At 39.4% G+C, this 26,872-nt stretch overlaps 1 protein-coding gene across 3 annotated transcripts in view; it reads left to right on the top strand.

Moving 5' to 3' along the window:
* sdccag8 (SHH signaling and ciliogenesis regulator sdccag8) overlaps window positions 1–26,872 on the top strand; it is a 369,171-nt gene that overhangs the window by 199,406 nt on the left and 142,893 nt on the right. For all 3 annotated transcript variants that reach the window (XM_060830822.1, XM_060830820.1, XM_060830821.1), the window contains exons 13-14: window positions 8,744–8,886; window positions 26,180–26,307. In XM_060830822.1, the coding sequence (XP_060686805.1) occupies window positions 8,744–8,886; window positions 26,180–26,307 (271 nt within the window). The remainder of the gene's footprint in view (window positions 1–8,743; window positions 8,887–26,179; window positions 26,308–26,872) is intronic.

Raw genomic sequence — 26,872 nt, 5'->3', positions numbered from 1 at the left:
AAATGGTAATCAGTGTTAATAGATTCAAGGCCAGTTGGAGAAATTGAAATCAAGACACATTTTTTTCATTTGTGGAGGAAGTTTATTGACTTCCTCAATCTTACTTCTCATTTCACACCCAGAGTTACAGCGATCAGAGAATTAATAGCCACTGCCTGTTTTTCTTAACCTTAAATAAAGGCATTATCAAACTTAACAATGTCATTAACTAATCAGCAACAAATTCCTTTCTTTTGTTTAAATTTACATATCGTAACAATATTTCCAAAACTAATCAAAAAAGTCCATAAATGGACACCTGTGGCACATTGGTGGAATCCCTACCTCTGAACTAGAGGCCTGTACCCAAGTTCCACCTGCTCCGGATGTGTGAGATAACATATCAGAATGGGTTGATTGGAAAGTATGTCAAATAATTGTGTTTTTTAAATTTCTGTTACCGTACACATTTTAATTCAACCAACCCGTTCACAGACCCAATATTCCCATTTTAAAAAAGCTCTTCTCCACATGTGGAAATAATTATGAAGCAAATAAAGAAAAATTAATCAATATTTACTAACACTGTATTCCATGCCGTCCATTCAATAATCTATATTTTTATCACACTACAAGATGTCCCTCTTCAAGGGCACCTAATGGTTTTGTCGCAATTGCTTGTACTAGTGCCAGTGTATCATTAGCCAAAGTTTTTAAAATTAAACTTTATATTTTTACTTGGTTTCCCAGTTGTGGATTACATTTATTTTTCTTTCCCACTAAAAATATGAAGATCTCTGAAATTCCTAGAATATACATTTGGATGATTGGCTTGTGAAGGATTATAAATGTTGTGCCCTTGTTCAAGAAGGGCATTAGAGATGATCCAGGTAATTATAGACCAGTGAGCCTTATGCCAGTTGTAGGAAAAGTTTTGGAAAAGATTATAAGATATAGAATTTATAATCATCTAGCAAACAATGATTTGATTGGAAATAGTCAACATGGATTCGTCAAGGGCAGGTCATATCTCACAAACCTTATTGAGTTTTTTGAGAAGGTGACCAAGCATATGGATGAGGAAAGGGCAGTTGACGTGGTGTACATGGACTTCAGTAAAACCTTTGGTAAGGTTCCATATAGTAGGCTATTGGAGAAAATGCAGAGGCATGGGATTGAAGGTGATTTAGCAGTTTGGATTAGAAACTGGCTTTCTGTAAGAAGGCAACGTGTGGTGGTTGATGGAAAATATTCAGCCTGGAGTCCGGTTAGTAGTGGTATGCCACAAAAATCTGTTTTGGGACCATTGCTATTTATCATTTTTATAAACGACTTGGACACAAGCATAGGTGGATGGGTTAGTAAGTTTGCAGATGATACTAGAGTCGGTGGAGTGATGGACAGTGTGGAAGAATGTTGCAGGTTGCAAAGAGACTTGGATAAACTGCAGAATTGAACTGATAGATGGCAAATGGAGTTCAATGCAGATAAATGTGAGGTGATTCACTTTGGGAAGAATAACAGGAAGGCAGAATACTGGGTCAATGGAAAGACTCTTGGTAGTGGGGATGTGCAGAGCGATCTTGGTGTCCATGTACATAGATCTGTGAAAGTTGCCACCCAAGTTGATAGTGCTGTTAAGAAGGCATACGGTATGTTATGTTTTATTGGTAGAGGGTTTGAGCTCCGAAGCTGTGATGTCATGCTGCAACTGTACAAAACGCTAGTGCGGCCTCATTTGGAGTATTGTGTGCAGTTCTAGTCACCTTATTACAGGAAGAATGTGGAAGCATTGGAAAAGGTGCAGAGGAGATTTATCAGGATGTTGCCTGGTCTAGAGTGAAGGTCTTATGAGGAAAGGCTGAGGGGCTTGGGTCTGTTCTCATTGGAGAGAAGCGGGCTAACAGGGGATTTAATAGAGACATGCAAGATGATCAAAGGATTAGCTAAGGTGGACAGTGAGAGTTTTTTTTTTCCCTGGGATGATGACATCCACTTGTATGAGAGGGCATAGCTGCAAATTGAGGGGTGATAGATTTAAGACAGATGCCAGAGGCAGGTTCTTTACTTAGAGAGTGATAAGGGCGTGGAATGCCCTGCCTGCCAATGTAGTTAACTCAGCCACATTAGGGACGTTTAAACAGTCCTTGGATAAGCATATGGATGATGATGGGATAGTGTAGGGTGATTGGTTTAGATTAGTTCACAGGTCATTGCAACATCGATGGCCGAAGGGCCTGTTCTGCGTTGTATTGTTCTATGTTCTCTGACGTATTGCTAAAAATAACTAACTTTGTAACTTTTGGATCACCCAAGGCTGGAAACTGTCATACAGATTTCTCTAAATTTAATTTCTTTAGTGTGTTATTTGCTCTCAGAACGTCCTCATCCATGACATGTTTTAATATGGTATTCAGTTCCAATAGGTCAACAATGACATCAGGTCTTATCTATGGACATAACCAGCTCAATTGACCAAGCACTTAACAGGACTGTTTCTTCTTTGGATGTAGGATTATCTTTCTGAGAGGATCGGACCCTATTAATTGGGAATTAATTGACATGTTCTAAATAAGGTCGTTGATCAAGGGTCACTCCTTATTGTTCTGCCTCTTAAATATGCTTTTTCACATCCCCTCTGAGCCTTCTATATTCCTTTTGTTTCTTAACATATGTTTCTACCTGCCACCTGCCACAAGTGTTTTTTCTTCTTTTTCTTAATTTCTGTCTCCCTTTTATTTGGGGATCTCTGGGTTTGTTAACATTCCCTTCTGCCTTTGAAAGATTTCACCCAAGCCATTTTGTTTTTGAAGGTAATCCATTATCCAGCTACAGTTTCTCCCCACTGACATTTTATTCCACTCCATCCAGTCCATCTCTGTTTTTGCCATTTGAAGTTGGTTGTCTTCCACTTAATTATTCCTACTCTGGATTGCCTGTTGCCCTTTCCTATTATCATCCTAAACATTATGACACGTGGATCACTGTCTCCAAAAAATCCTCTCAGTAACACTTGATCTACTTGTCCCATCTCATTTCCAAGATCCAGGTCCAACAGTATATTCTTTCTTTTTGGACTGGATACATTCTGCTGGAGGAAATTGTCTAGAAATAAATCTAGGAACATTTGCCCATCTGTACTTTTTTTCACTATCACTGCTCCAGTCTATATTTGGGTAACTAAAGTCCCCCATTATAAGTTGCATTGTGTATCTCTTTGTAATTTTCTTGCAAATCTATACCGCTGCATCCTTCCCACTGTTTGGCTGTCTATAATCTACAGTCAGCAATGTACTTGCACCCTTTTTGCTTCTTAGCTCTAGCAGACCCGATTCTATCCTTGAACCCTCTGGGGTATTGTTTTCCTCCAGCACTGCAATACACTCCTTGACCAACACTGCCACCCATCCTTCTTTTCTATCTTTTCTGAACATCTTTTACCCAGGGATATTCTTTCTTGAGCAGGATTTTTGTTATTGCCACGATATCACATAACAGCCTGCACCTGTAACTCCCAAATTTTCTATACTATATTCCACATGTTCACATGTTAAACAGGTAAGAGCCACCAGAATCCAGCTCTTTTTATTTATTATTCATTCACGGGACATGGGCACCACTGGCCAGACCTATATTTGTCACCCATCCTAAATTGTTCAGAGGGCAGTTAAAAATCAACCACACTGCTGTGGGATTGGAGTCACATGTAGATAGTTACCTGCACTAAAGGAGCATTGGTGAACCGGATGGGTTTTTCCTACAATCAACAATGATTTCACGGTGATTATTAGAAACTTAATTCTACAATTTTTTTTAATTGATTTCGAATTCCAACATCTGCTATGGTGGGATTCAAAACCCAGCATATTACCTGATTTAATGATTATTAGCCTAGCAATAATATGCTAGGCCTTCCTCTTCCCCAGAACCCAGCTTTTATTTAGTCAACCTGATCAGAAATGTTATTATACACCTCTGATACAGGCGGGACTTGAGTTTGGGTTGCCTGGCTCAGAGGTAGAGACACTACAAGTATACCACAAGAACCCATAAATCCAAATCAACCCAGTTTTGAACGTGGATCCTTTCACATGTAGGAATGGACAACCACCTCACTACAGAAACACAGTGCCAGAACCCAGCTCTTACATGCAAAAAAAAAGAGCATCAGTTGTTCTCAATCAAATCTGGAGTTGTTCTGGTTGACTCTTTGAAGGGCTTTTGTGGTAGTTCACCTGCCTTTGGGCCAGAAGGTCTGGGTTGAAGTTCGCACCTGCTCCAGGGATGTGTCATAACATCTCTGAACAGATGAGAAAATATCTTCCAGCTGACTCATAAAGGGACCTACATTTCCCTTATTGACAGACTTCATTTCTCTTGAGAGAGATAATTTTACAAGAGTAGATGTAAATGAAAATAACAGTTTCAGATTCCCACAGTTATATAGTGAGACATCCTTCTTCTAGAACATTCAGCAATTGTTTTTCAATAGGGATGTTCCTATTAGTGCAACAGTCTAATAGTTGATAGTATCTACCCCTTACAGAATTAGCTGGGGAAATAATGGGAGTTTAAAAAATTCACCACTACTCCTGAAAGTATTCCTTCATAATATTGACTCCATGTTGTAATCTGAAGTTTCTCTTGTCATACTCAATATTTTTTCCTGCCCCCAAGTCCTTCACTCTTATATTAATCCACATCACCAGATCTGAAACTACCACCCCCCACCCTAGGACAAATGCCGTGTTTCAAGACTCTACTTTTTCTGATGCCTCAGTTTTAATGTATGCTTTTATATTGGTATGTAATCACAGTATCCCTACAGTGTGGAAATAGACCCTTCGGCCCAACAAATCCACACCAATCCTCCGAAGAGTATCCCACCCAAGCCCATTCCTCTACCCTATAACTCTACATTTACCCCTGACTAATGCACCCAACCAATAAATCCCTGAACACTATGGGCAATTTAGCATGGCCAATTCACCTAGCTTGCAAATCTTTGGATTGTAGGAGGAAATCAGAGAATCCAGAGAAAACCCACACAGAAATGGGGAGAATGTGCGAACTTCACACAGCCAGTAGCCCAAGGCTGGAATCAAACCTGGGTCCCTGGCACTGTGAGGCAGCAGTGCTAACCACTGAGTCACTCTGCTGCCCATACATCATCTGCAATCAAACTTTCCATATAGTGCTTTTTTTTGTGATTTTGATAACTTCACAGAATTAAAGCGGTGCAGAAGGGGGCCATTTGCCCCAACTGGTCATTGCTGGCTCTGCTATCTAGTGCCGATCTCCTGCCTTTTCCCCGTTCCTGAACACCATTACTATCCAAAAGAAATCCAATGCCTTCTCAAATGCCTCCATTGAACTTGCTTCCACCATACTTTCAGGCAGTGCAATTCAATACCCAACAACTCTGACCGAGCAAGTTTTTCTCACATTACCATTGCTTTGTCTGCACTTCACTTTAAACATATACCCTCTCATTCTTTTTTCTTTTACAAGCAGAACCAGCTTTAACTGCCCATCCAATTTATGATTTTGCAAACCTCTATCAGATCTCTTCTCAGCTTTCTTCTCTCCAGAAAGAACTGTCCCAACTTCTTCAATCTATCCTCATAGATGAAGTTTCTCATAACTGGAAGCATTAGTAAATGAAATCTGCACTCTCTCCAATGCATTTGCACCTTTCCTGTAATGTGGCAATTAGAATTGTACACAACATTCGAGAGGTCTAACAAGCATTTTCCACAGGTTCAATATCACCTCCTTGCTCTTGCACACTCTACCCCTTTTAATTACGCTGACAACACAATGCTTTATTTTAGGCTCTTACCACTTGTTTCCTTCAATGATTAGGACACACACCCAGATTCCTTTGCCCTTGCACACCCTTTAGAATTATTTTTACATTATCTTTGTGCTGTACAAATAAAGTGCATCATCTCATACCTCTCTGCATTGAACATCATATCTGAACGTTCCACCAACTTGTCAATATCCTTTTGGAGTCCTACACTGTCCTCTTCATAGTTTACAATTTGTGCAAGTTTAATATAATCTGAAAACCTGTCCCCTGCACACTAAAATCCAAACCATTTATGTATACAGTATCAAGAAAAACAAGTCTCCCAATACCAACCCCTGGAAAACTGCACGACAAACCTTCCTCCGTCCTAAAAAATATCCACTGACCATTACTCTATTTTCTATCACTCAGACAGTTTTGTACCCATGTTGTCACTGTCCATTTTGTACCATGACTGACAACTTTCCTCACAAGCCTGTTGAGGCATTAAGTGCCTTCTGGAAGTCCACGCATATCACTTAAGTATTACTTTCATGAGCCTTTTCCGTTTCCTCCACAAGAAAAACTCTAACAAGTCAGCATGGCTTTGAGGAGGGTCAGGTCATGCCTCACAAGCCTTATTGAATTCTTTGAGGATGTGACAAAACACATTAATGAAGGTTGAACAGTAAGTATGGTGCACATGGATTTTAGCAAGGCATTTGATGCAAAACATTATAATTCCCACTAGTCCCAGAGAATCATCATGCAGTAGGAAAGACAATTTGGATTCCAATCATATCCTAATTAGTATGAGCTATATCTCCCCACCCCGACCATGTGTCAAGAACTTTTGTATGTACTGCTCAATCCATTGCCATTGTAACTTAGAGTTTTCCTGATAAGCCAGCATTTTATATAACATTTCAACAGTACTTATATGGTTCTTTTGCACAAGTCATTGCTGAACAGACCTTCTACAGCAGTAAGGATTACAATAATATTTAAGTTCCCAAACATTCCCAAGGTTTGTCATTCGCAAGTTTACTTCCATTATCCACTAAGAATTTTTTGGGAACTCAAAGTCAGTGTCAACTCACTTTGCCCATTCTAATTTTCCTGTCATTGCTGTAGTTGTCATGGATATGCTAAGTCTGGCCAGCACACCTGCAAAACGTAATATAAAGATATTCTGATCTCTATCCCATACGCTCTGATCTAATACTCTTACTTCGTTAAACTCCCATGCTAAAGCAGCACTTACAGTTGGGCACATTGGTGTCTTACAGTATTTAATATCTATATTATATTGCAGCATGACCTGTTGTACGTGGGATATGTGTCATTTAACTACTCCATCATCTTTTAGTAGTAGCTTTTATGAGGAGGAATAAGCAAATTGTTTCTGAAATTTCCAAATAATTCTCTTCATACCAGCCGGACTCCTATCTACAAAGGTCAATAACGCTTCTTGAATCTCTTGAAGAAAAGCTCCGTGTTTCCTCCACAAAATACACTAATGTCCAGATCATGTGAATTGCAAGGTTAGACCGTAAGATATAGGAGCCCATTGAGTCTGCTCCGTCATTCAATCAGGCTGATGGGTTTTTCAATCCCGTTTTCTAGCTTTCTCCTCGTAACCTTTGATCCTCTTGGCAATCAAGAGCCTATCTATCTTTGTTTTAAATATATTCAATGACCTGGCGTCCACAGCCTGTGGCAATGAATTCCACAGATTCACCAAATTCTGGCTAAAGAAGGTTCTCCTACCTCCGTTCTAAAGGGTCTTCCCTTTACTCCAAGGCTATGCCCTCTGTTCCTCATCTCTCCTGCCAATGGAAACATCTTCCCAACATCCACTCAGTCCAGGCCATTCAGTATTCTGTAAGTTTCAATCAGATCACCCCTCATCATTCCTTTACCAAATATGAATGCTTTGTCATTCTCCCTGTCCAAATGCATTGTTGTTTGTTTTATCGAAGACTTACTCAGAATTAGTGGCTTGGCAGTCTGGGTCATATCACTGTTCATGAAATGGCACAGTCTTACAATTTCATAGGGAGAATCATTCTCTTTAAAGGTGGGTGCAAATTATCATTCTGAATTGAAAGCAGATAGAGCTTTCATATTCTTTTGCATTACTTTTGCCTGCTTTGTCTAGAGTTTTGGTAATGATTGCTACAGAAGAACCCTACAGAAAATATCTTCAGTTTGACATTTAAGGGGACCTGTGTTTCTAATACTGACATCAAATGCATGCACAGTGACTTGATTTAGGCTTCATTATTTCCTCCATTATGCTAACTCCATGTATTTACTTCCTTTTATTTTGATAATTCATGAGGTATGGGCATGACTGGTTGGACATAATTTATTGCATATTCCTAATTGCCCAGAGAGCAGTTAAGAGTCAACCTCATTGCTGTAGATCTGAAGTCATGTGTAGGCCAGGCCAGGTAAAGATGGGAGATTCGTGGTCATCATTTAACTTTTTTATTTCCAGATTATCATTGAATTCAAACTCCACTGTCTCTGGATGAATCGTCTAGCCATAATACCACTAGGCCACACTAATGCTATCTGTCTCTCCCAAGTATTTTGTACATCCTGTTATTCATCTCTAAGTTCTGTCTTGGTTCCTGCCTAATTCCTGCCACAGTGTACTAGGACATAGGGAAAGCAAGCAAAATATATCCACTGATTATTATCCTCTACACATTGTAGAGGAAAACAAGACAATTAAGCTTAAAACGCTTATTGTATATCTTCTCAGATGGTGCAGGTATGTCACCATAGTTCTGAAAGTTCAAGTTTTTTTTAGTTACTGGTTCTTGAAAATTGTGACTTTTCTCCTTGCTTTCTCAACATGGCAAACATTTACATAGCTGAGTTTTTCACCTATCACAGTTTTGTGAATTTTGAGTTTTGTTATGTTTTAATTTTTTTTTCATATGCCCATTTCCTCTATAGGAGCTACAGAAACTTGATTTGAAACTAAATGAAACTAAGTGTCATTTGGAGCATGTCCAGCAGGATGCAGCAAGATCGAAGGATGAATGTCTAAAACTGATGGAACTACTGAGCAAATCTGAGCACCAACTGCACCTCACCAGGTACAAATAATCCTGTTATCTGCCAGTGGCACTTCATAACGCCAGCATCAAGCTGCCTGTCTCTACCGCAGGCAATAAAACATTTTACAGATATTTTTGGTGCTTTGCAATACCAACTGTTCACATTTTTGCCTACTAATTGCTGCAGTATTAACAGGTGAAGCTATTAAAATACCAAACTGCAGGTATGTAATTATAGAAAACCAAATGTGATGATTTTTCTAATCTGTCTTAAGGGAAAAGCAGCATGATGTTTGTAACATATGGACGGGTGATGGGATTACCAGATGTTCTGAGGTTTTTGTTTTTTTTATATTCTAAGATCTCTTGTATTCTGTCAGTTTGAGTTGTAATGATGTGGGGAACAGCACAATGTGCAATTTTGCATCATGATAAATGGTCTTAATAAGAGGTTGTTATAACAGGATGAATAAGCCATTTGTATAATCACTTTGTATTTTTTGTTAACTTGTAAGCATTTGTTTATTTTTCCTGTTGTATCAACAGTTACAATACCTACTTAAATCAACTACTACAACTCAAACTATGATTTACATAGTCACAGTGAGTTAAGTCACACTTCAGTCATCAAGCATCTGATATTGAACCACATTTTGAGGCAGTGGAAACTCTGGAAACCTTTTCACTGTTGTAGGCAATTGCTGATTCACTCAAATAGTATTACATTCTCAGTTTTGAATTTTCTGTACTTTAGTTTCACTTTCTCTGCAATTCTCCCTCATATTTTCACCCTTTTTCCTGACCATAGTGAATCATGCTGGGTTATTGTTCTTTACACTTCAGTTATTCTCCAGCATTTTGCTCAAGTGATTATTCTAATATTGTGTGAGATTATCATGGCCAAATATAGACCTTCCTTTGTCTAGTATCCAGAGAGGAGTAGTTGTAACACAAAATAATTGGATAGTGATCAGAAAAAAGACTGACTTTGTACTTAACAAGTTTTGTTGTCCCTTAGTATAGATGCTGAGAGCAATGCAGTATCCTTACTTTACTCCAGCTAAATTAGCATATAACTGCTATTACTCAATAGAAGTATTTATCTCCTGAGTTATATGTACTGTTTAAGAAATATTCTGCCCTTTCTCCAATTAAAGCTTAAGTTGTATGATACTTCCTGATTTGTAATTGTTGCTGTACCATGCTTATGAGTGACCCATGGATTAAGCTTTAAATTTTCTCTTTCTATGCTTAAGAAATCTTGCATTTACAAATTCCATTCAACAATCATCTGGCCACAGTTGTAAACTTACAGTTTATTACTTTGGCTGATGCATTTTTCTTTTCTGCTAGTTCTGGCATTTGGATAACCTGATGGTCTAAATAATATTGCAGCAATATGTTTTGAAAAATTATTTGCAAAATTACAAATAAAACAATTGCATTTCTATTGCACTTTTCACGACTGCCATGAAAATGGTTTACAGTCAATTAATTAATTCTGAAGTGTAGTTACTGGTTAACTGTAGGATATGAGGCAGCCAATTTGCACACAGCAAATTCCTACAAATAGGAATATGATAAATATCAAATAATCTTTTTTCTTAAATTGATTGAGGAATAAATGTTGACCAGGACACTGGAGAGAGCAATCTTTCTCCTTGGAATAGTGGGGTCATCACATCCATCTGAGCAGACAGATAGGATCTATGTTGAAGGATAATGCAATGCATCCTCTGAAATGTCAATGTAGATTTTTGTATTCAAGCCCTGAGTTGGGACTTGAATTTGGAACCTTGCAACTCAGAGTTGAGTAAATCAGTTTCCTGTATCGAATTATCCAGTTGTGCTACAGAGCCTACATTTTCAGCATGACAGGTTATAAGTCAGCTGCCATTTCTTGGCCATTTCTTAGCCACAACATGTTAATTGTATTGATTTTCATTACGCTCAACAATCTTTCTCCCAACATAAAATACTTTCGATTTGTCTGCATGAAATTTTAAATTTTATTTGTTTGTCTACCTGGTTAAGTCACTTGAATACTTCCACAAAATATTAATTCCTGATTTTCTTGGAAGTTAGAAAATAATATAGACTAATGGAGAGTGGCCTATAAATTACACATGTATTGTGTGTAACGTAAATGTGTCTGCATGTAACTGTGCACTTGGATATCATAATGCATAAAAGATCAACAAATGAATCAAATAAATAAGCATACTTACTTTCTTATAATATGCCAATTGTTCCCTTTACAAAATAAAGCGAACCCAATGGTCTACAAGGTGTACCCTAGATTACTTTGAAATATGCTCCTTGTCAGTGACAGCATGATATCTGGCAGGGCAGAGTGCAAGCATTTTTGGTGCACATATTTATCAACGATTTTACTGTGTGATGCCCCAACGGAATCCACTGCAGAACTTGTGCTGTGGTGAACAGAAGTCCTCTGGGGTGCCTACAAAAACATTACATTTTTGCAGTCCTGGCTTTTGCCCCTCATAGAGGTTTACAGCATGGAAACAGACCCTTCGGTCCAACCCGTCCATACAGACCAGATATCCCAACCCAATCTGGTCACACCTGCCAGCACATATCCCTCCAAACCCTTCCGATTCATATACCCATCCAACTGCCTTTTAAATGTTGCAATTGTACAAGCCTCCACCACTTCCTCTGGCAGCTCATTCAGTCACGTATCAGCCTCTGCATGAAAACGTTGCCCCTTAGGTCTCTTTTATATCTTTCCCCTCTCACCCTAAACCTATCCCTTCTAGTTCTGGACTCCCCCCCCCGACCCCCGGGGAAAAGACATTGTCTTTTTATCCTATCCAAACCCCTTGTGATTTTATAAACCTCTATAAGGTCTCCCCTCAGCCACCGATGCTCCAGGGAAAATGACCCCAGCCTATTCAATCTCTCCCTATAGCTCAAATCCTCCAAGCCTGGCACAATCCTTATAAGTCTTTTCTGAATCCTTTCAACTTTCACAACATCTTTCTGATAGGAAGGAGACCAGAATTGCACGCAATATTCCAACAGTAGCCGAACCAATGACCTGTACAGCCGCAACATGACCTCCCAACGCCTGTACTCAATAGTCTGTGACCAATAAAGTAAACCATGCCAACCCCCTTCTTCACTATCCTTTCTACCTGCGACTCCATTTTCAATGATCTATGAACTTACACTCCAAGGTATCTTTGTTCAGCAACACTCCCGAGGATCTTACCATTAAGTGTATAAGTCCTGTTGAGATTTGCTTTCTCAAAATGCAGCACCTCGCATTTATCTAAATTAAACTCCATCTGCCATTTCTCAGCCCATTGGCCCATCTGATCGAGATCCTGTTTTAATTTGAGGTAACCATGTTTGCTGTCCATTACACCTCCAATTTTGATGTCATCTGCAAACTTACTAACTGTACCTCTTATGGTCACATCCAAATCATTTATATAAATGACGAAAAGTAGTGGACCCATCACCGATCCTTGTGGCATTCCACTGGTCACAGGTCTCCAGTCTGAAAAACAACCCTCCACCACCACCCTCTGTCTTCTACTTTTTAAGCCAGTTCTGTATCCAAATGGGGAGTTCTCTCTGTATTCCATGAGATCTAACCCTGCTCACCGGTCTCCTATGGGGAACCTTGTCGAACACCTTACTGAAGTCCATATAGATCACATTTACCATTCTACCCTCATCAATCCTCTTTATTTCTTCTTCAAGAACTCAATCAAGTTTGTGAGACATGATTTCCCACGTACAAAGCCATGTTGACTATCCCTAATCAGTCCTTGCCTTTCCAAATACATATACATCCTGTCCCTCAGGATTCCCTCCAGCAACTTGCCCACCACCAAGGTCAGGCTCTCTGGTCTATAGTTCCCTGGTTTGTCCTTACCACCTTTCTTAAACAGTGGAACCACGTCAGCCAACCTCCAGTCTTCTGGCACCTCACCTGTGACTACTGGAATTCTTCAGGAGTCAGTGTTGGGACGACAACTATTCACTTTATAAATTAATGAGCTGAATGAAGGAACTGAGGGAATTGTTGCTGAGTTTGCAGATGACACAAAGATAGTGTGGGGAGGGACAGATAGTATTGAGGAAGAGGGGGAGTTACAGAACGAGGAGCTAGGCTAATGGCAAAGAAGTAGCGAGTTTGCTCATCATCTTTTCATCCATCTCAGAGCTCACACCCATAATTTGGCATGGATAGAGTAATACTGAGGTCAGTTGAACTTTTAATAACTACTGAGCTCTAGTGCTACTTGGATTGCTGAGGCACTGACCAATCAGACAGGCCAGCAGGCAGGGTGTTGCAACCTCCTACTGTGAAAGTGTTAAAGTCACAGTACCTATTAGATTATCCATCTACAGTGCATTCTAGCTGTGGACAGGTTTATTAAGAGTCTGTTACCTGGCTTCTGACTTTCTTTCTTCCTTGAGTGAGGTAATGTGTATGATTCCCCACAATCTTTGGCCTACAGTCACTATTCCAACAAAGTCTTGCTTTTGGATGACATTGTCCAGGGAAGCATGTGTGGCACTGCTGCCTTATAGCACCAAGGACGTGGGTTCGATTTCAGCTTGGGTGGCTATCTGTGTGGAGCTTGCACATTTTCCCCGTGTCTGCATGGGTTTCCTCCCATATGCCAAATTGCCCATAGTATCCAGGGATGTGCAGGTTGTTTGGATGGCCATGCTGAATTGTCCATAGTGTCCAGGGGTGTGCAAGTTAGGTGGATTAGCTATGGGGAATGCAAGGTTACAAGGATAGCATAAGGAGGTGAATCTTGGTGGAATGCTCTTCAGAGGGTCAGTGTGGATTTGATGGGCTGAATGGCCTGCCTCCCCACTGTGGGGATTCTATGTAGATAACAGGTAGAAAGGTGAAAGGACAGTTTTTTTAGTGGTCAACATGGATAATTTTGCAAGAGCAGAAAGAACCATGATTAGACAAATAATAATCAAGCCAGATGGAGGTTGGAGCAGAATGGTGTAGTCAACTGTGTTAAAGCTTGCAAACAGCTTGAGAAGAACAAGTAGCAATTGTTTATTTTTGTCACAGTCGCATGGAATTTAATTTGTCACTTTGAAGAGAATGTTTTTGGTGTGGTGTGAAGTGGAATTCTGATTGGAAGAATTTAAACACAAACCTCTGGGAAATATGGGTATGGATTAGGTTGTGACAACAAGTTTTAAGACTTTGGAGAGGAAAATGAGATTAAAGATGGTATAGTAGTTTGTAAGTGCAGTGTAGTTAAGGGGTTTTTTTGAGAAGAAGAACGATGATGACAGAATTGGGGAGAGAGGATGACACCTGAAGAGAGAGTGCCAGTAACAATATCAGCTAACATTGGGACTAGGTAGGGTGTTTCACAGTTTACTAGGAATGACAGCTACTGTTTATCCCTTTGACAGACCTGCAACCTAACAGTATATCTATTTACTCTCCCATTTTATTTGATATTACTTTGAAGTGAGCAAAAATGAAAAGATATACATTTCACTTGGTGTAAGATAAATTTAAGATTTTTTTAATCAAGAGAAATGAGCTAAGATATTGCATTTTGCAGTTTTAATGTGGGCATGTTCAGTGGTAGCTGACTCTTTGCTTACACCAGTGAGAAAGCTTGCCAAATCAAGTTTCAACCTTGTTAAGAGAGACAGGTGAGCTGCTTGGCAAATTGCAGGCTTCGTCATTGTAGCCCTGTTTTTCCAGAAGCTGCTGGTCAATCAGAAACGGTGGCAGCACGGTGGCGCAGTGGTTAGCACTGCTGCCTCACAGCGCCTGAGACCCGGGTTCATTTCCCGACTCAGGCAACTGACTGTGTAGAGTTTGCACGTTCTCCCCGTGTCTGCGTGGGTTCCCTCCGGGTGCTCCGGTTCCCTCCCACAGTCCAAAGATGTGCGGGTCAGGTGAATTGGCCATGCTAAATTGCCCGTAGTGTTAGGAATGGCGTAAATGTAAGGGTATGGGTGGGTTGCGCTTTGGCGGGTAGGTGTGGACTTGTTGGGCCAAAGGGCCTGTTTCCACACTGTAAGTAATCTAATCTAATCAAACTAGTAGCTTCCGAGAACAATACATCATTGCTGGAGGCCTAGCCTTCAGGGGGATCAATTTGCAAGAATGTGGATCTTTCAGGTCTCAGTGGTGGAGATGGGGAGAGAGGAAAATTAGAGGTAATGGCAGGGAGTGACTTTCGGCAGCTACCTTTTGCCTCCATCCTTAACCCTGTTTAGCCACAAATTGGGACAATTAGTCATGGCAGGTAGAACACCACTTGTTCGCAATAGGGAATTTTTCTTTACTCTTTTCTTTAATTTGTTTTCCCAAAATTTCATCATTTTGGAGTCGGTGATGAGCTGATGTCCTTAAGTGGCTGTTAACTACTGGTGAGTCAAGAAGGTCTTCAATGGACCCTCTTGTCCATCATCTAATTGATGATGTGGCAAGAAAGACTCCAAGGCCAACTCAGGTAGGTAAAAACAATGACTGCAGATCCTCAGACCCCACCCCTCCAAACATAACAAGGACAGAACGCCCCTGGTGCTCACCTTCCACCCTACAAACCTTCGCATAAACCAAATCATCCGCCGACATTTCCGCCACCTCCAAAAAGACCCCACCACCAGGGATATATTTCCCTCCCCACCCCTTTCCACCTACCTCAAAGACTGTTCCCTCCATGACTACCTGGTCAGGTCCACGCCCCCCTACAACCTGCCCTCCCATCCTGGCACTTTCCCTTGCCACCGCAGGAACTGTAAAACCTGTGCCCACACCTCCTCCCTCACCTCTATCCAAGGCCTTAAAGGAGCCTTCCACATCCATCAAAGTTTTACCTGCACATCCACTAATATCATTTATTGTATCCGCTGCTCCCAATGTGGTCTCCTCTACATTGGGGAGACTGGGCGCCTCCTAGCAGAGCGCTTTAGGGAACATCTCCGGGACACCCGCACCAATCAACCACACCGCCCTGTGGCCCAACATTTCAACTCCCCCTCCCACTCTGCCGAGAACATGGAGGTCCTGGGCTTCCTTCACCGCCGCTCCCTCACCACCAGACGCCTGGAGGAAGAACGCTTCATCTTCTGCCTTGGAACACTTCAACCCCAAAGCATCAATGTGGTCTTCAACAGTTTCCTCATTTCCCCTTCCCCCACCTCACCCTAGTTCCAAACTTCCAGCTCAGCACTGTCCCCAGGACTTGTCCGGACTTGTCCTTCCTGCCTATCTGCTTTTCCACCTATCCATTCCACCCTCTCCTCCCTGACCTATCACCTTCATCCCCTCCCCCACTCACCCATTGTACTCTATGCTACTTTCTCCCCAACCCCACCCTCCTCTAGCTTATCTCTCCACACTTCAGGCTCACTGCCTTTATTCCTGATGAAGGGCTTTTGCCCGAAACGTCGATTTTGCTGCACTTTGGATGCTGCCTGAACTGCTGTGCTCTTCCAGCACCACTAATCCAGAACCAAGGCCAACTCACCCTACTATTTACCCTTCTCACTACGTCATCCACAATTTCCAGGGAAGACATTATGCTCTTGATTTAGAAAAACACACTATAATAACTTTGTGATTTAAAATTCCAGTTGATTAGTAAGTTGACTGAATTGAAACATTAGAAGGATGAGTTCGATTGACCTAATGGCCTCTATAATAATTGATTTCATTCCTTTATAGAGAAGATACAGTCCTTTCCTTTGCATATGAATTATTCTCTCAGGCTTAAGAATAAGTGATTTGAGATACAGGATTTTATTCTAACAATGTATTGTCTTTGCCATCATGACATTTATGACATAGGCGAGACTTTTTCTTTTTTTTAAGTCTAGGGGTGAGTGTGTTAGATGGTGACTAACATGCTGTCTCCACATGGCCTATTGTTTGCCTGTCAGCTCATTAGGAGCTGAGAGGTAGTGCACAGACAAGCTTCAAACCTGAGGGGAGATCTTGTTGAATGAAATGCATGAGATTCTTAGGGGTTCGACAGGGTAGAAGCAGAGAGGTTTCTTTTCCTTGTGGGTAAATCTCGTACCAGAGGGTCAGAGTCAGTGTCTCCCATTTAAGATAGAAATGAGGAGAATTTCTTCTCTGAGGTTTTGAATTTATGGAATTCTTTACCACTGAGGCTTGATCAGTAAGTTGAGATTGACAGATTTTTAATCAACAAGGGAATCAAGTGTTATAGATATAAGGCAGGAAAGTGGAGTTGAGAATTATTAGCTTAACTATGATCTCATTGAATGGTGGAACTGTCTCGATGGGTTGAATGGCCTATTCTGCTCGTACTGATGAAGGGCTCCAGCCAGAAATGTCAATTTTCCTGCTCCTCGGATGCTGCCTTACCTGCTGTGCTTTTCCAGCAACACACTCCCAACCCTATGTCTGCTCATATATTTTATGCATTGCTGGAAAAGCGCAGCAGGTCAGGCAGCATCCAAGGAACAGGAGATTCGACGTTTCGGGCATGAGCCCTTCTTCAGACTCATGCCCGAAACGTCGAATCTCCTGTTCCTTGGATGCTGCCTGACCTGCTGCGCTTTTCCAGCAACACATTTTCAGCTCTGATCTCCAGCATCTGCAGTCCTCACTTTCTCCTCATACATTTTATGGTCTTGTGGTCCATGTTTCTCACTCTATCACAGGCCTTGACACTGGTATGCAGGTTCACGGAAGCTTCTCTCCAATAAGAGGCCAGCAATTTCTGGTATCTAAGGCTGTCTGTTGAGGAGCAGTCTGTTGGTGGTCTAATGGTGAAATGGTAAATCTCTTCTTCCTTGTTATAGGCAGAGGTGGGAGTGTCACTGGCAAGAGCAAGAAGGCTACTTTCACAGGCCTCCCCTTTGCCCACCTTCTATGCCTCCAATTGCCCCAGATTGGGTGAATTGAAAGCCCTTCTCCCAACTTGGGCAGACAGTTCCCCAAACGAGAAACTAGCTGCCTTTCTAGCCCAGCTAGTATTTGGTGAGTTGAACCCTTGAGTGATCATTAATTGACCACTTAAGTGCTTTAATTACTGTCAAGTAGACAAAGTTACCCATGGATCCTCTCACCCAGCATTTAATTACAGGAGTGATGTGAAGAGCCAACTTCCTCTCCAAGGCTAACCCACCCAATTATTTCACTTTCTCACTAGCCCTTTTGCCGTATCCAAGGAAGGAAAAATTACATCCATTGTATATATACTTTCACTTTACCTTTCCTACTATATCCTTGCAAGCATTTCTCTTCTGTAAAATCATCGAATCAATGTTTCACTAACTAAACTTCTCTTTAAATTGTACTTGAGCTGCTAGCTCCCATACCACAGAGGAGAGAACAGCACAGTGGGATTAAAATCATAGAATCAAACCCCACCTTTACTGTGCAGACAGAAGCCATTCAGCCCATTATGCCTACACTGCTGTTCAAATAAGTATCATTACTGAATGCTAATCTCCTGCTTTTCCCCACTATTGTACATTATTTTTGTCCAAATAATTGTCCAATGCCCTCTTGAATGCCTAATTTGAACCTACCTCTAACACACTTACAGACAGTGCATTCCATAGCCTAACTACTTGCTAGTGAAAAAGCTTTTTCTTTAATCACTCCTTTTTTTGTAAATCCCTTTAAACACCCTGTCATTCTTATTCCTTTTACAAATGGGAATGATTTCTTCCTGTCTACTGTATTCAGTTTGCTCATAATTTTGAAAACCTTTATCAGATCTCCTTGTAATTTTGTCCTCTGCAACGAGAATAGTACCAACTTCTTCAGTCTATCCTCATAATTGAAGTTTCTCATCCCTGGAATTACTCTTGTGAATTGCTTCTACTCTATCTCCAATACATTCACATCCTTCCTATAATGTGCTGCAGGAACTGTACACAATCAATCATCTATGTCTTTTACTCGTTAGTTTTGAATTATTCCAACAAAGAGCCAGCCCAGATGAGATGGGCCAAATGGTCCCACCCAAACATTGCTGTGTGGTTTAGCTAGATTGTGATTTGAACATAAAGTTACTTTATTTAAATTACAACAGCCTGAATAACCAGGTCTTCATTATAATCATTGAATGTTGCAGGACCAGGAAATGTCCTGCTGATGCAATATCATATCATTTCAGGCACTTATTGTGTTCAGTTAGTGCATACACTGCTGGCAGAACTTTTCAACCAGATTAATTAAGGCTATCAACTGAATTATCTAGTGCCCCACTTCAACTAGGGGAGTAGATAAGTCACTGTACCAAAAGTCAAGATCAAAATGAAAGAGGATAATGAAGATGCATATCTGTATATCTGTCTTGCTATCTTATGCTGATTTCTCAGTGTTGGAGCTTTTGAACATCTTCCATTAGGACCTCTGACTAGTGAATACTGAGTAAATATAACTTGTGACAAATGTAAACTACTAAATGTGCTCTTGAGTCTTTCTTCAGACCAAATCCTGTTGTTCCTTCTTTGTAAAATTCAGAACATTTGCAGGGCACTATGGGGTCAAAAAACCCTCTGCAAAATTGCTACTCAGCCACATGCAGATGAGTTATCTAACACAATTTTATTGATCCTTAGGTATTTGTGCACCTTGTGTGACCATTATTGCTAGTATTTTGTGATGAAACTTTTCTTTATATTGCCTAAAATATATTGAAATTTTAAATCTTAAAATGGAGTCCCCCTGCCATTTTGTTCACAGATTGTAAGTTACATATGAAGAAATTAAATATAGTTAGAGTTCTCTGCTATTTTTAGGAATATTTATAGAGTTAACAATACAAAATGTAACAGTACTTACAAAATTAAAACTCACTGTCCACGTTCAATCAGATAGCAGGTATGTTCTATAATGGATAGTAAATTTAGAAAATTGCATAACTTGGAGTACCTCATAAAACAAATAATGCTCAATTTCGAAAATTTGCGTTGTGAATAATGTTTCCACCCTATAATTATATGTTATTTTGTTAATTTACCAGGGTGTAGATTAATGTTGTGAATCATCAAGTAACAATTTTCAATTTCAATTTTTAATTATATATTTGCTGTATTTTATTTAAATAAATAATCAAAAGGCATAAAGACATTTTGTGGGCCTAAAACAAAGATATGCTAGCATTATTGTCACACTTTTTAACTGAACTAACAGAACATTTCTATGATTCAAATATACACAATGGATTAATGCATGTTTGACTGCGAAGTGTGCAAATCTGGTAGAGAACAATTTCTTTTAAAAAGCTAGTCATTTCATTCATAAGATTGACAACTTTTTTTATTTAATTTAGTGGAAGAGAGTTATTTCTGAATTGTAATCATCTGAACACAAACAGAATGAAGTGTATCTCCTTTGCTAGAAAAAGGGTGGGAATTTGAAAATTAATAAAAAAAATGAACAGATGCAGCAATATGCCAGAGGGAGATTAATGTGGAGAGTAAAATCTGTGTGCAACAAAACTGCAGCAAACATAGTCAGTGGGAGGTGGTTGTACAATCAGAACAGGGATAAAAGAGAAATTACAAACAACACTGCACTTGTCAAAGTAGTAGGAATGAAACCCTGATTGTGCCAGCAGCTAGAACCTGTGTTAGCTCTTTAGGGTAAGGCAAGTAGCTGGATGCCAGGTAGGAGGGCAGTATGTATTGCTGGGCAATAGCCATGTTGTCTATAACAGATGGCAGGCAAAGATGGCAGGGGAGGGGCTGCTTAGCAGAACTAATCAGACAGTAACAGATAGGGCAGCTGGGAGGACTGACCACAGAGATGGGATCTGCTGAGCGACTGCAAAGTGCTGTGATGTTTACAGTGGTGCGCCTAGTGGCCTTGAGTGAGACCTTTGCATTGTCTTTACTGATCTTTACTTTCAGTCTAAGCTACACACAGAAAGCGCCTCAGCATCTATGACCCACTGTTCAGTTACTCCCACATGAAACTTAAAATCACCACTAACAGTTAATTACAGAGCTAGCCCTTTGAGTATTCACACATTTGTAGCAACATGTTTCTATGGCAAAATTCTTTTTATTTTTAATTAATTATCCAAAGATGGGATTGTTTTCCAAGTATTTAAAATATAAAAATGAAAAAGGAGAAAGGAAACAAAATGTGTGGATCTTTGACCTATTTTTGCTGTAAATAAGCTAGAGAAGGTACTGTTAAGTGTGTGTCTGTTAGGGGGTGGTTGCAGTGCTCATGGGAAGGGTGTGGAAAGATATTGTTTATTGTTGTGTGAGTTAATGAAGAATTTGATTCCTTATCCTAAAGGCAAAATTAATTTTGGACATATTAAGCATGCATTAACCAATCCTATTTAGTATAAAGCACAAAAAAATTTTTAAAAAATCATTCTCCAAAATAATTCTACCATTTTACAGAATATTCTTAAAAAATAAAATAAAAAGAGGAAATTAAATGCTGTAATTTCTTTAATAAAATAATTAGTGAAACCTGATCTTGGATCAATTAAATACTACGATTGATGCTGTTTTTACTAGAACAAAATAAATGTGTATTCTTATTGTATATTATTTTTGTATTTGTACTTACTGGATCATTGTCAAGCATTGAGTTGCTATCTAAATTCTCCAATTAATTGATCAAATGTGAAATTGTAATTGATCTGTCAGATCAGTCTAAGACAGGAAACCATCATACTTCTATAACCACCCCCAACAATTGTGAACCTTAATTGTAAAATTGTACCAAAAAGATGCTGAAGAAAACTGCTTCATGATAACTTGCAAACTGATCCAGCTCATCAAAGTGAATCCAACAAAATAATCTGCATCTACCTCCTGTCACATCTATTCTCCCCATAGTAGCTTCAGAACAATAGTAATTACTTTACTCGTAAAGAATAATTGCAAACCATTCCACTGGGGGTGTTGCAGTGGGTTATCTTTTCATTCTTTCACCTCCAAAGCCTAGGTTTGAATCAAATCTCAATCACTAAGATGTTGTTCTTGCTTCTCTCATGATAGTATCTACTCTGTGAAATTAAACTGAGCTGACTTAACCTTTAACAATGTGTGTCACTCTATTGTGTAAAGTAACACATTGTCAATTTACAGTGTTACTGAGAGAGGCTTTATCTAGAAAATGGGGGAAGAAACACATTGGTATAGCCTGAGATGCTCAGGAATATTGTTGGATCAAAGTGAGGGACCTTTACTACTCATTTTATCATGCCACGTCTAACTTGGAATATTCAATGCTAAGCATAAACTGACCTGAGAACTGTTTATGACAATTCATGCGCTGACCACACTAGAAAGTATTCCACAACACCGTGTAATGCTATTACTCTTTATAAAACACAAATCTAGTATTTACGATAGCTTCTTACTCCTACTGGAGGTCCACATTCCACTACAGGTTAACAGACTAATTTTCAAAGCAGACATATATCAACTTTAAAGCATTGAAGGAGTCTATGCACTACCGCTATTGTTTTATTTCAATAACCTCAATCAACTAACTTGCCTTGCAAGCAAATTTTCTTCAGATTTGACAAAATTCAAGTGAACTTGAAATTATCAGCCCTGAGAAATGAAATAAAGTATAACATGATCTAAATGGAATGAGTAAGTGTGATAAACCAGACTACCATGCTACACTCATAACGAGTTCACTCCTGTGCTCGGTAGTAATGATAACTCATATGAATTTCAGATCATGCCAAGAGCCATGGGGTATCTTCTGTGCAAATTGCACATCAAGCTTATACTGCAGATGTTCAACACAGAGCAACCTTTATGTTTCTTCTCATTGCTAGTCTGTAAAGTCTTTATCTGTCAGATGGTTTAATGGTTGCCTAAAGCCATTCTTTGTAAGTGACAGCTCTGAATAAGATACAATTAGTACGTGGTAAAGTTATTATGCATTGTTGACATATTGTATTGCAAGGTAAATTTATTTCTCATGGTCTACTACAATGCTTTGAGCATTTAATACACAGCATTCATCTGTAATTTTAGAAATAGCAAAATCAAATTCTGCAGCCTCTTTAAAATAAGGAAATATTTGCTTTGGATAATCTAAGAAATTATCTTTTTCCATCTGCTTAAAATATAGGCTTCAAAAGATTAATGTTGCTTAGTTAATTTTACAAATATGCGCTACCACAGCACTTTGTTCTATTTAACTACCAGTGGGGAATGTAGATAGACCATTTTCCAGTGACCTTGAGGAGCTGTACTACTTCAAGAAGCAAGAAGTAGCTTCTGGTAAACAAAGTTCACTTCTGACAGATGGATTGAATGACAAAAAGATTGTGCGTGCCAGAATAGCCCTGGCAGAGGAGGAAATCTTTAGTGGAATCCAACAGGAGAGGAGGTGTGAACAGGTGCGGGACTGCTGACGGAAGGGGAACCAGATGGAGGGAGCCAGAGCCAGTTTAGTTAGAGGAAGGGAAAGAAGGAAAGGCTATGGGATAGATGGTTAAATATATGCACAGAGGAGGGTAAATAACACAACAATCAAAGCCACCCGTGGGGGAGGAGATTTGAGTGCTTAGTATAACAGAAACATATAGTAGTGTTTAGTTTGATTAATGTTGTTTGTGCATAAGAAGCAGATGATTAATGTGTTATGTGCAATGCACAAAATGCAGACAAATTAACAAAACTAAAATTATTTAAATTGGCTCTTTGAACTATTCAGTGCTGCAGCAAATTCTGCTTACTGCCGTTTGCAATTTGTTCGTAAATGCATCGAATAGAATAATGCACTGAATAGGATATTATTTTGCACTCATTTTCAAAGACTTATTTAATATAAGTGTAAGAATTAAGATTCATGCCATGCCTGATGACTTTCTATGCAAGATCTGATATAACATTTTGTAGACATTAATATATATATATATACTTTTGAAAATGCATACTTTTGAACTAGAACTTTACATCAGCACAATGTACATTTTTCAGATAAAAGAGTTTGAGGTTGAGGGAAGATGTTCATTGGATAGAAGCTGATTTTTTAGAATTCGTTGCCAACGTAATGCACTTCAACTGTCAGTTTCCTTGGCATTTAAAGAATCCATGTGGAGAGCCATCTTGATTTGCTGTTGAAAATCAATGGCAAATGCTATCACACTCATGGATCTTTGCAGTCTGGAGGCTGACCGGACCTTTATAAAGGAAGGACCCCCAATAAGAAAGATGTACTGCCACGTCTAACCCATCCATCTTTTCTAGTGGGGGGGGGGGAGTGGTTTGGTGGTGGTGGTTTCAGGGTGTGATTCTCACAGGAGAGAAACCTAACCTCAGTGGGGCTTAGTTCAAAGAGATCACAACATTGCTATTGTGGAGTTCTTTAGAGTGGAAATAGTCTGGATATCTCTCATGAACTGAAAGTTTGTAAATCCTCTGCTCTTGAAACAAAAATATGCCGCAGCTTTCACTGAGAATTTAAACAAATTTAAATTTAAAAAGAAGTTTTACAAGCTACAATTACCTCAACAGATGGTTGTGAATTCATAGTTTGATTGACAGTTTAAAGACATTATTAGAAGATTAGCTATATTTGATCTGGAGTCTGAATAGAGGTTTTATTTTAACATTAAAACAAAACAATCTTAAAGCTTTAATTGTAGAGTGTGATCAATATTAAATTGTTGGAAATTTTTTTTTCTTGTCTCCAAATGACTCTTAAGATCTGCCCTTGATGAATACTGAATGATGACTAAGGTGGTGCTGGGCAGGGTCTGGGATGTTTGGAGAATGTGGAGCACATGATTTGACATTGACTTAATCAAGAAGATATGAGGGGCATAGGACGAATCAGGGATACAAGTTGGCATGGAGAGTGTGAGGGGAGAGGAAAGGTGGGAGACATAATTTAGGATAATGAGGAATTTGAGGGAATATAGAGATGGGAAACAGTCATGACATTGCATTGAGTTGGCAAGAGGAGGGCATGAGAAAGTATGAATGTGGTTAGGGTGCTAAAATGGGGTTACAGCCAGAGGGCCAAACTGTACCTGAAATAAATTAAAACACATACCCAGAGAATTAACATCTTTCTGATCAGTCCACCTCAGCTACCCCCATGGCTAACCTTCCTGCAACAAAAATTTTTACTTCTTTTTACTGGAGAAAGTTTTGGCAAGTTGGTACATCCCCTGACTCAAGTTACTTCTCTTGGTACTGAAAATCTGCATTCAGATTGTGTAACTATGAGGACATAATGTTAGCGCTGCAGCAAACCTTTGTCAAAAACAACTTACTATGTAACAATGGTCATTTAAAACTAATAAGTGAACAAAGCAAAAATAAAACAATAAAAAGCAAACTGATTTTATAGAGCCCGGCACTGTAGTTTGAAACATTGAGTAAAGGATTACGTGCACTGGATATTTAAATTTATTCCTATCAAGCAGAATAAAGACACTATTCTGTAGGAATGAGAAACAGTGGAGAATTAATTCTTCCTCACCCACTGGTTTGAAAGTATCTTTTGAAGGGAAACATTGTTGCAGGTTGGTAGCTATCTTAGTTGGGGAATTAATGCTCACAGAAGTCTAGACAGGGATAAAAAATTAACAATAAGAAATCAAACTTTCGTTTGGGTCATATAATGACCTCAAACATGGCAGCCAGACTTGTGGGCAGCAAGGTTCCATAGGAGGTAATAAAGACATTTAACTTGTTTAAGTGATGATCATTGAAAAATAAATATTGGTAAAGCCACTGGGGAGAACTCCCGTGCTCTTCCTTGAAAAGTTTCATGGGATCTTTCGTATCTATCTGAGAGGCCAGAGAAGGCCTCCGTTTAATATCTCGTCTGAAAGAATGCAAACATAACTATACTTATAGCTAGTAACACACTGAAGCATAACCTAGATCATGTTCTTTAAAGTAAGGTTTGAATTCACAATTTTCTTGAGCCGGAGGCGAGAATGCTACTGCTGAGCCATGCCTGACACTTAATAATACTCTGTTAATCTCTGCTACAAACAATCCTTAGGGCTATGGTTTATTGCAGCTGTCCTCAGTAACCAACACAATTTGTATTTCAACTGGAACATTTAATAACTTCTACATAAAAACATTATCAGATTATATTAAGTGTCAACGACGATTCCTAAATTAAACACAAAATACAAGCATCTTGTGTAAGAACATGCTGTCTTCTTTTTGAAATAAATTAAATTCATTGCTTAGTGTTTATAATCACACAATTGTTTTTACAGATTTAAATGTAGATAATATTTAAGCAGTGATTATTGCAAAAATACGTTATTTTTACAATTTAAAGGTGTTACTGTTTAAAAACAGTTTTCTTGCTGCCCTATATTTTTGACCTTGTTGCCTCTTTCAGGATGGAAAAGGACAGTTTACTCCGCAGTCACAGTGATGATGTCAAGGCCCTGGTCTTTCAATCCCAACAACGTGAGCAAGAGCTAACAGAAAAGATACAGCAAATGGAGGCCCAGCATGATAAAACTGGTAGGTGGTAGGCATAGATTAGAGCCAGGACACCTCTCTTGCAGGCCAGGCCCACACCTCACTGTGAAATGACATCAGGAACACCTGTAACCTTTGGCTGGCCAAAGGGAGCAGATGCTAACTTCACCGGAGATCCCGAATTACATATCAGTTAGCGTTTAAAAGGGAAATGAAAACCATTGCCCACTGTCTGTTGATTTCACAGTGCTGCTCTCACATCTGTTGCACCATCTGGATTATGAGTTTATTTACCTGTGTTAAGAAACTTAAAGCAGAGTGTTGCCAGCATAAAGTGAAGAACAAGGGGCTTCTCTTGGCTTGATTTTAAGGCACACATGTTACATAAGGAAAATCGCATCAGAAGCTCAGCGGGAAATGCTGCAGGGCTTATGTTTGAAACTCTGTTTGAATACCATCTTGCTATTGCCACATAAATTTGGAATAACTATTCTTAACAGGCTGACAACTTGGAATTGATTTCTGAATTGGAGTTGTTCTTTAGGTTTTAGTCATTACCTACTTTACCAATTCCATTAAGTAAAATAAATGCAAGTTTTAAAAATGT

This window comes from Hemiscyllium ocellatum, chromosome 10 (genome assembly GCF_020745735.1).
Source record: "Hemiscyllium ocellatum isolate sHemOce1 chromosome 10, sHemOce1.pat.X.cur, whole genome shotgun sequence".
In the NCBI taxonomy this organism is placed as follows: domain Eukaryota; kingdom Metazoa; phylum Chordata; class Chondrichthyes; order Orectolobiformes; family Hemiscylliidae; genus Hemiscyllium; species Hemiscyllium ocellatum.
This window is presented reverse-complemented; position numbering and strand designations above follow the sequence as displayed.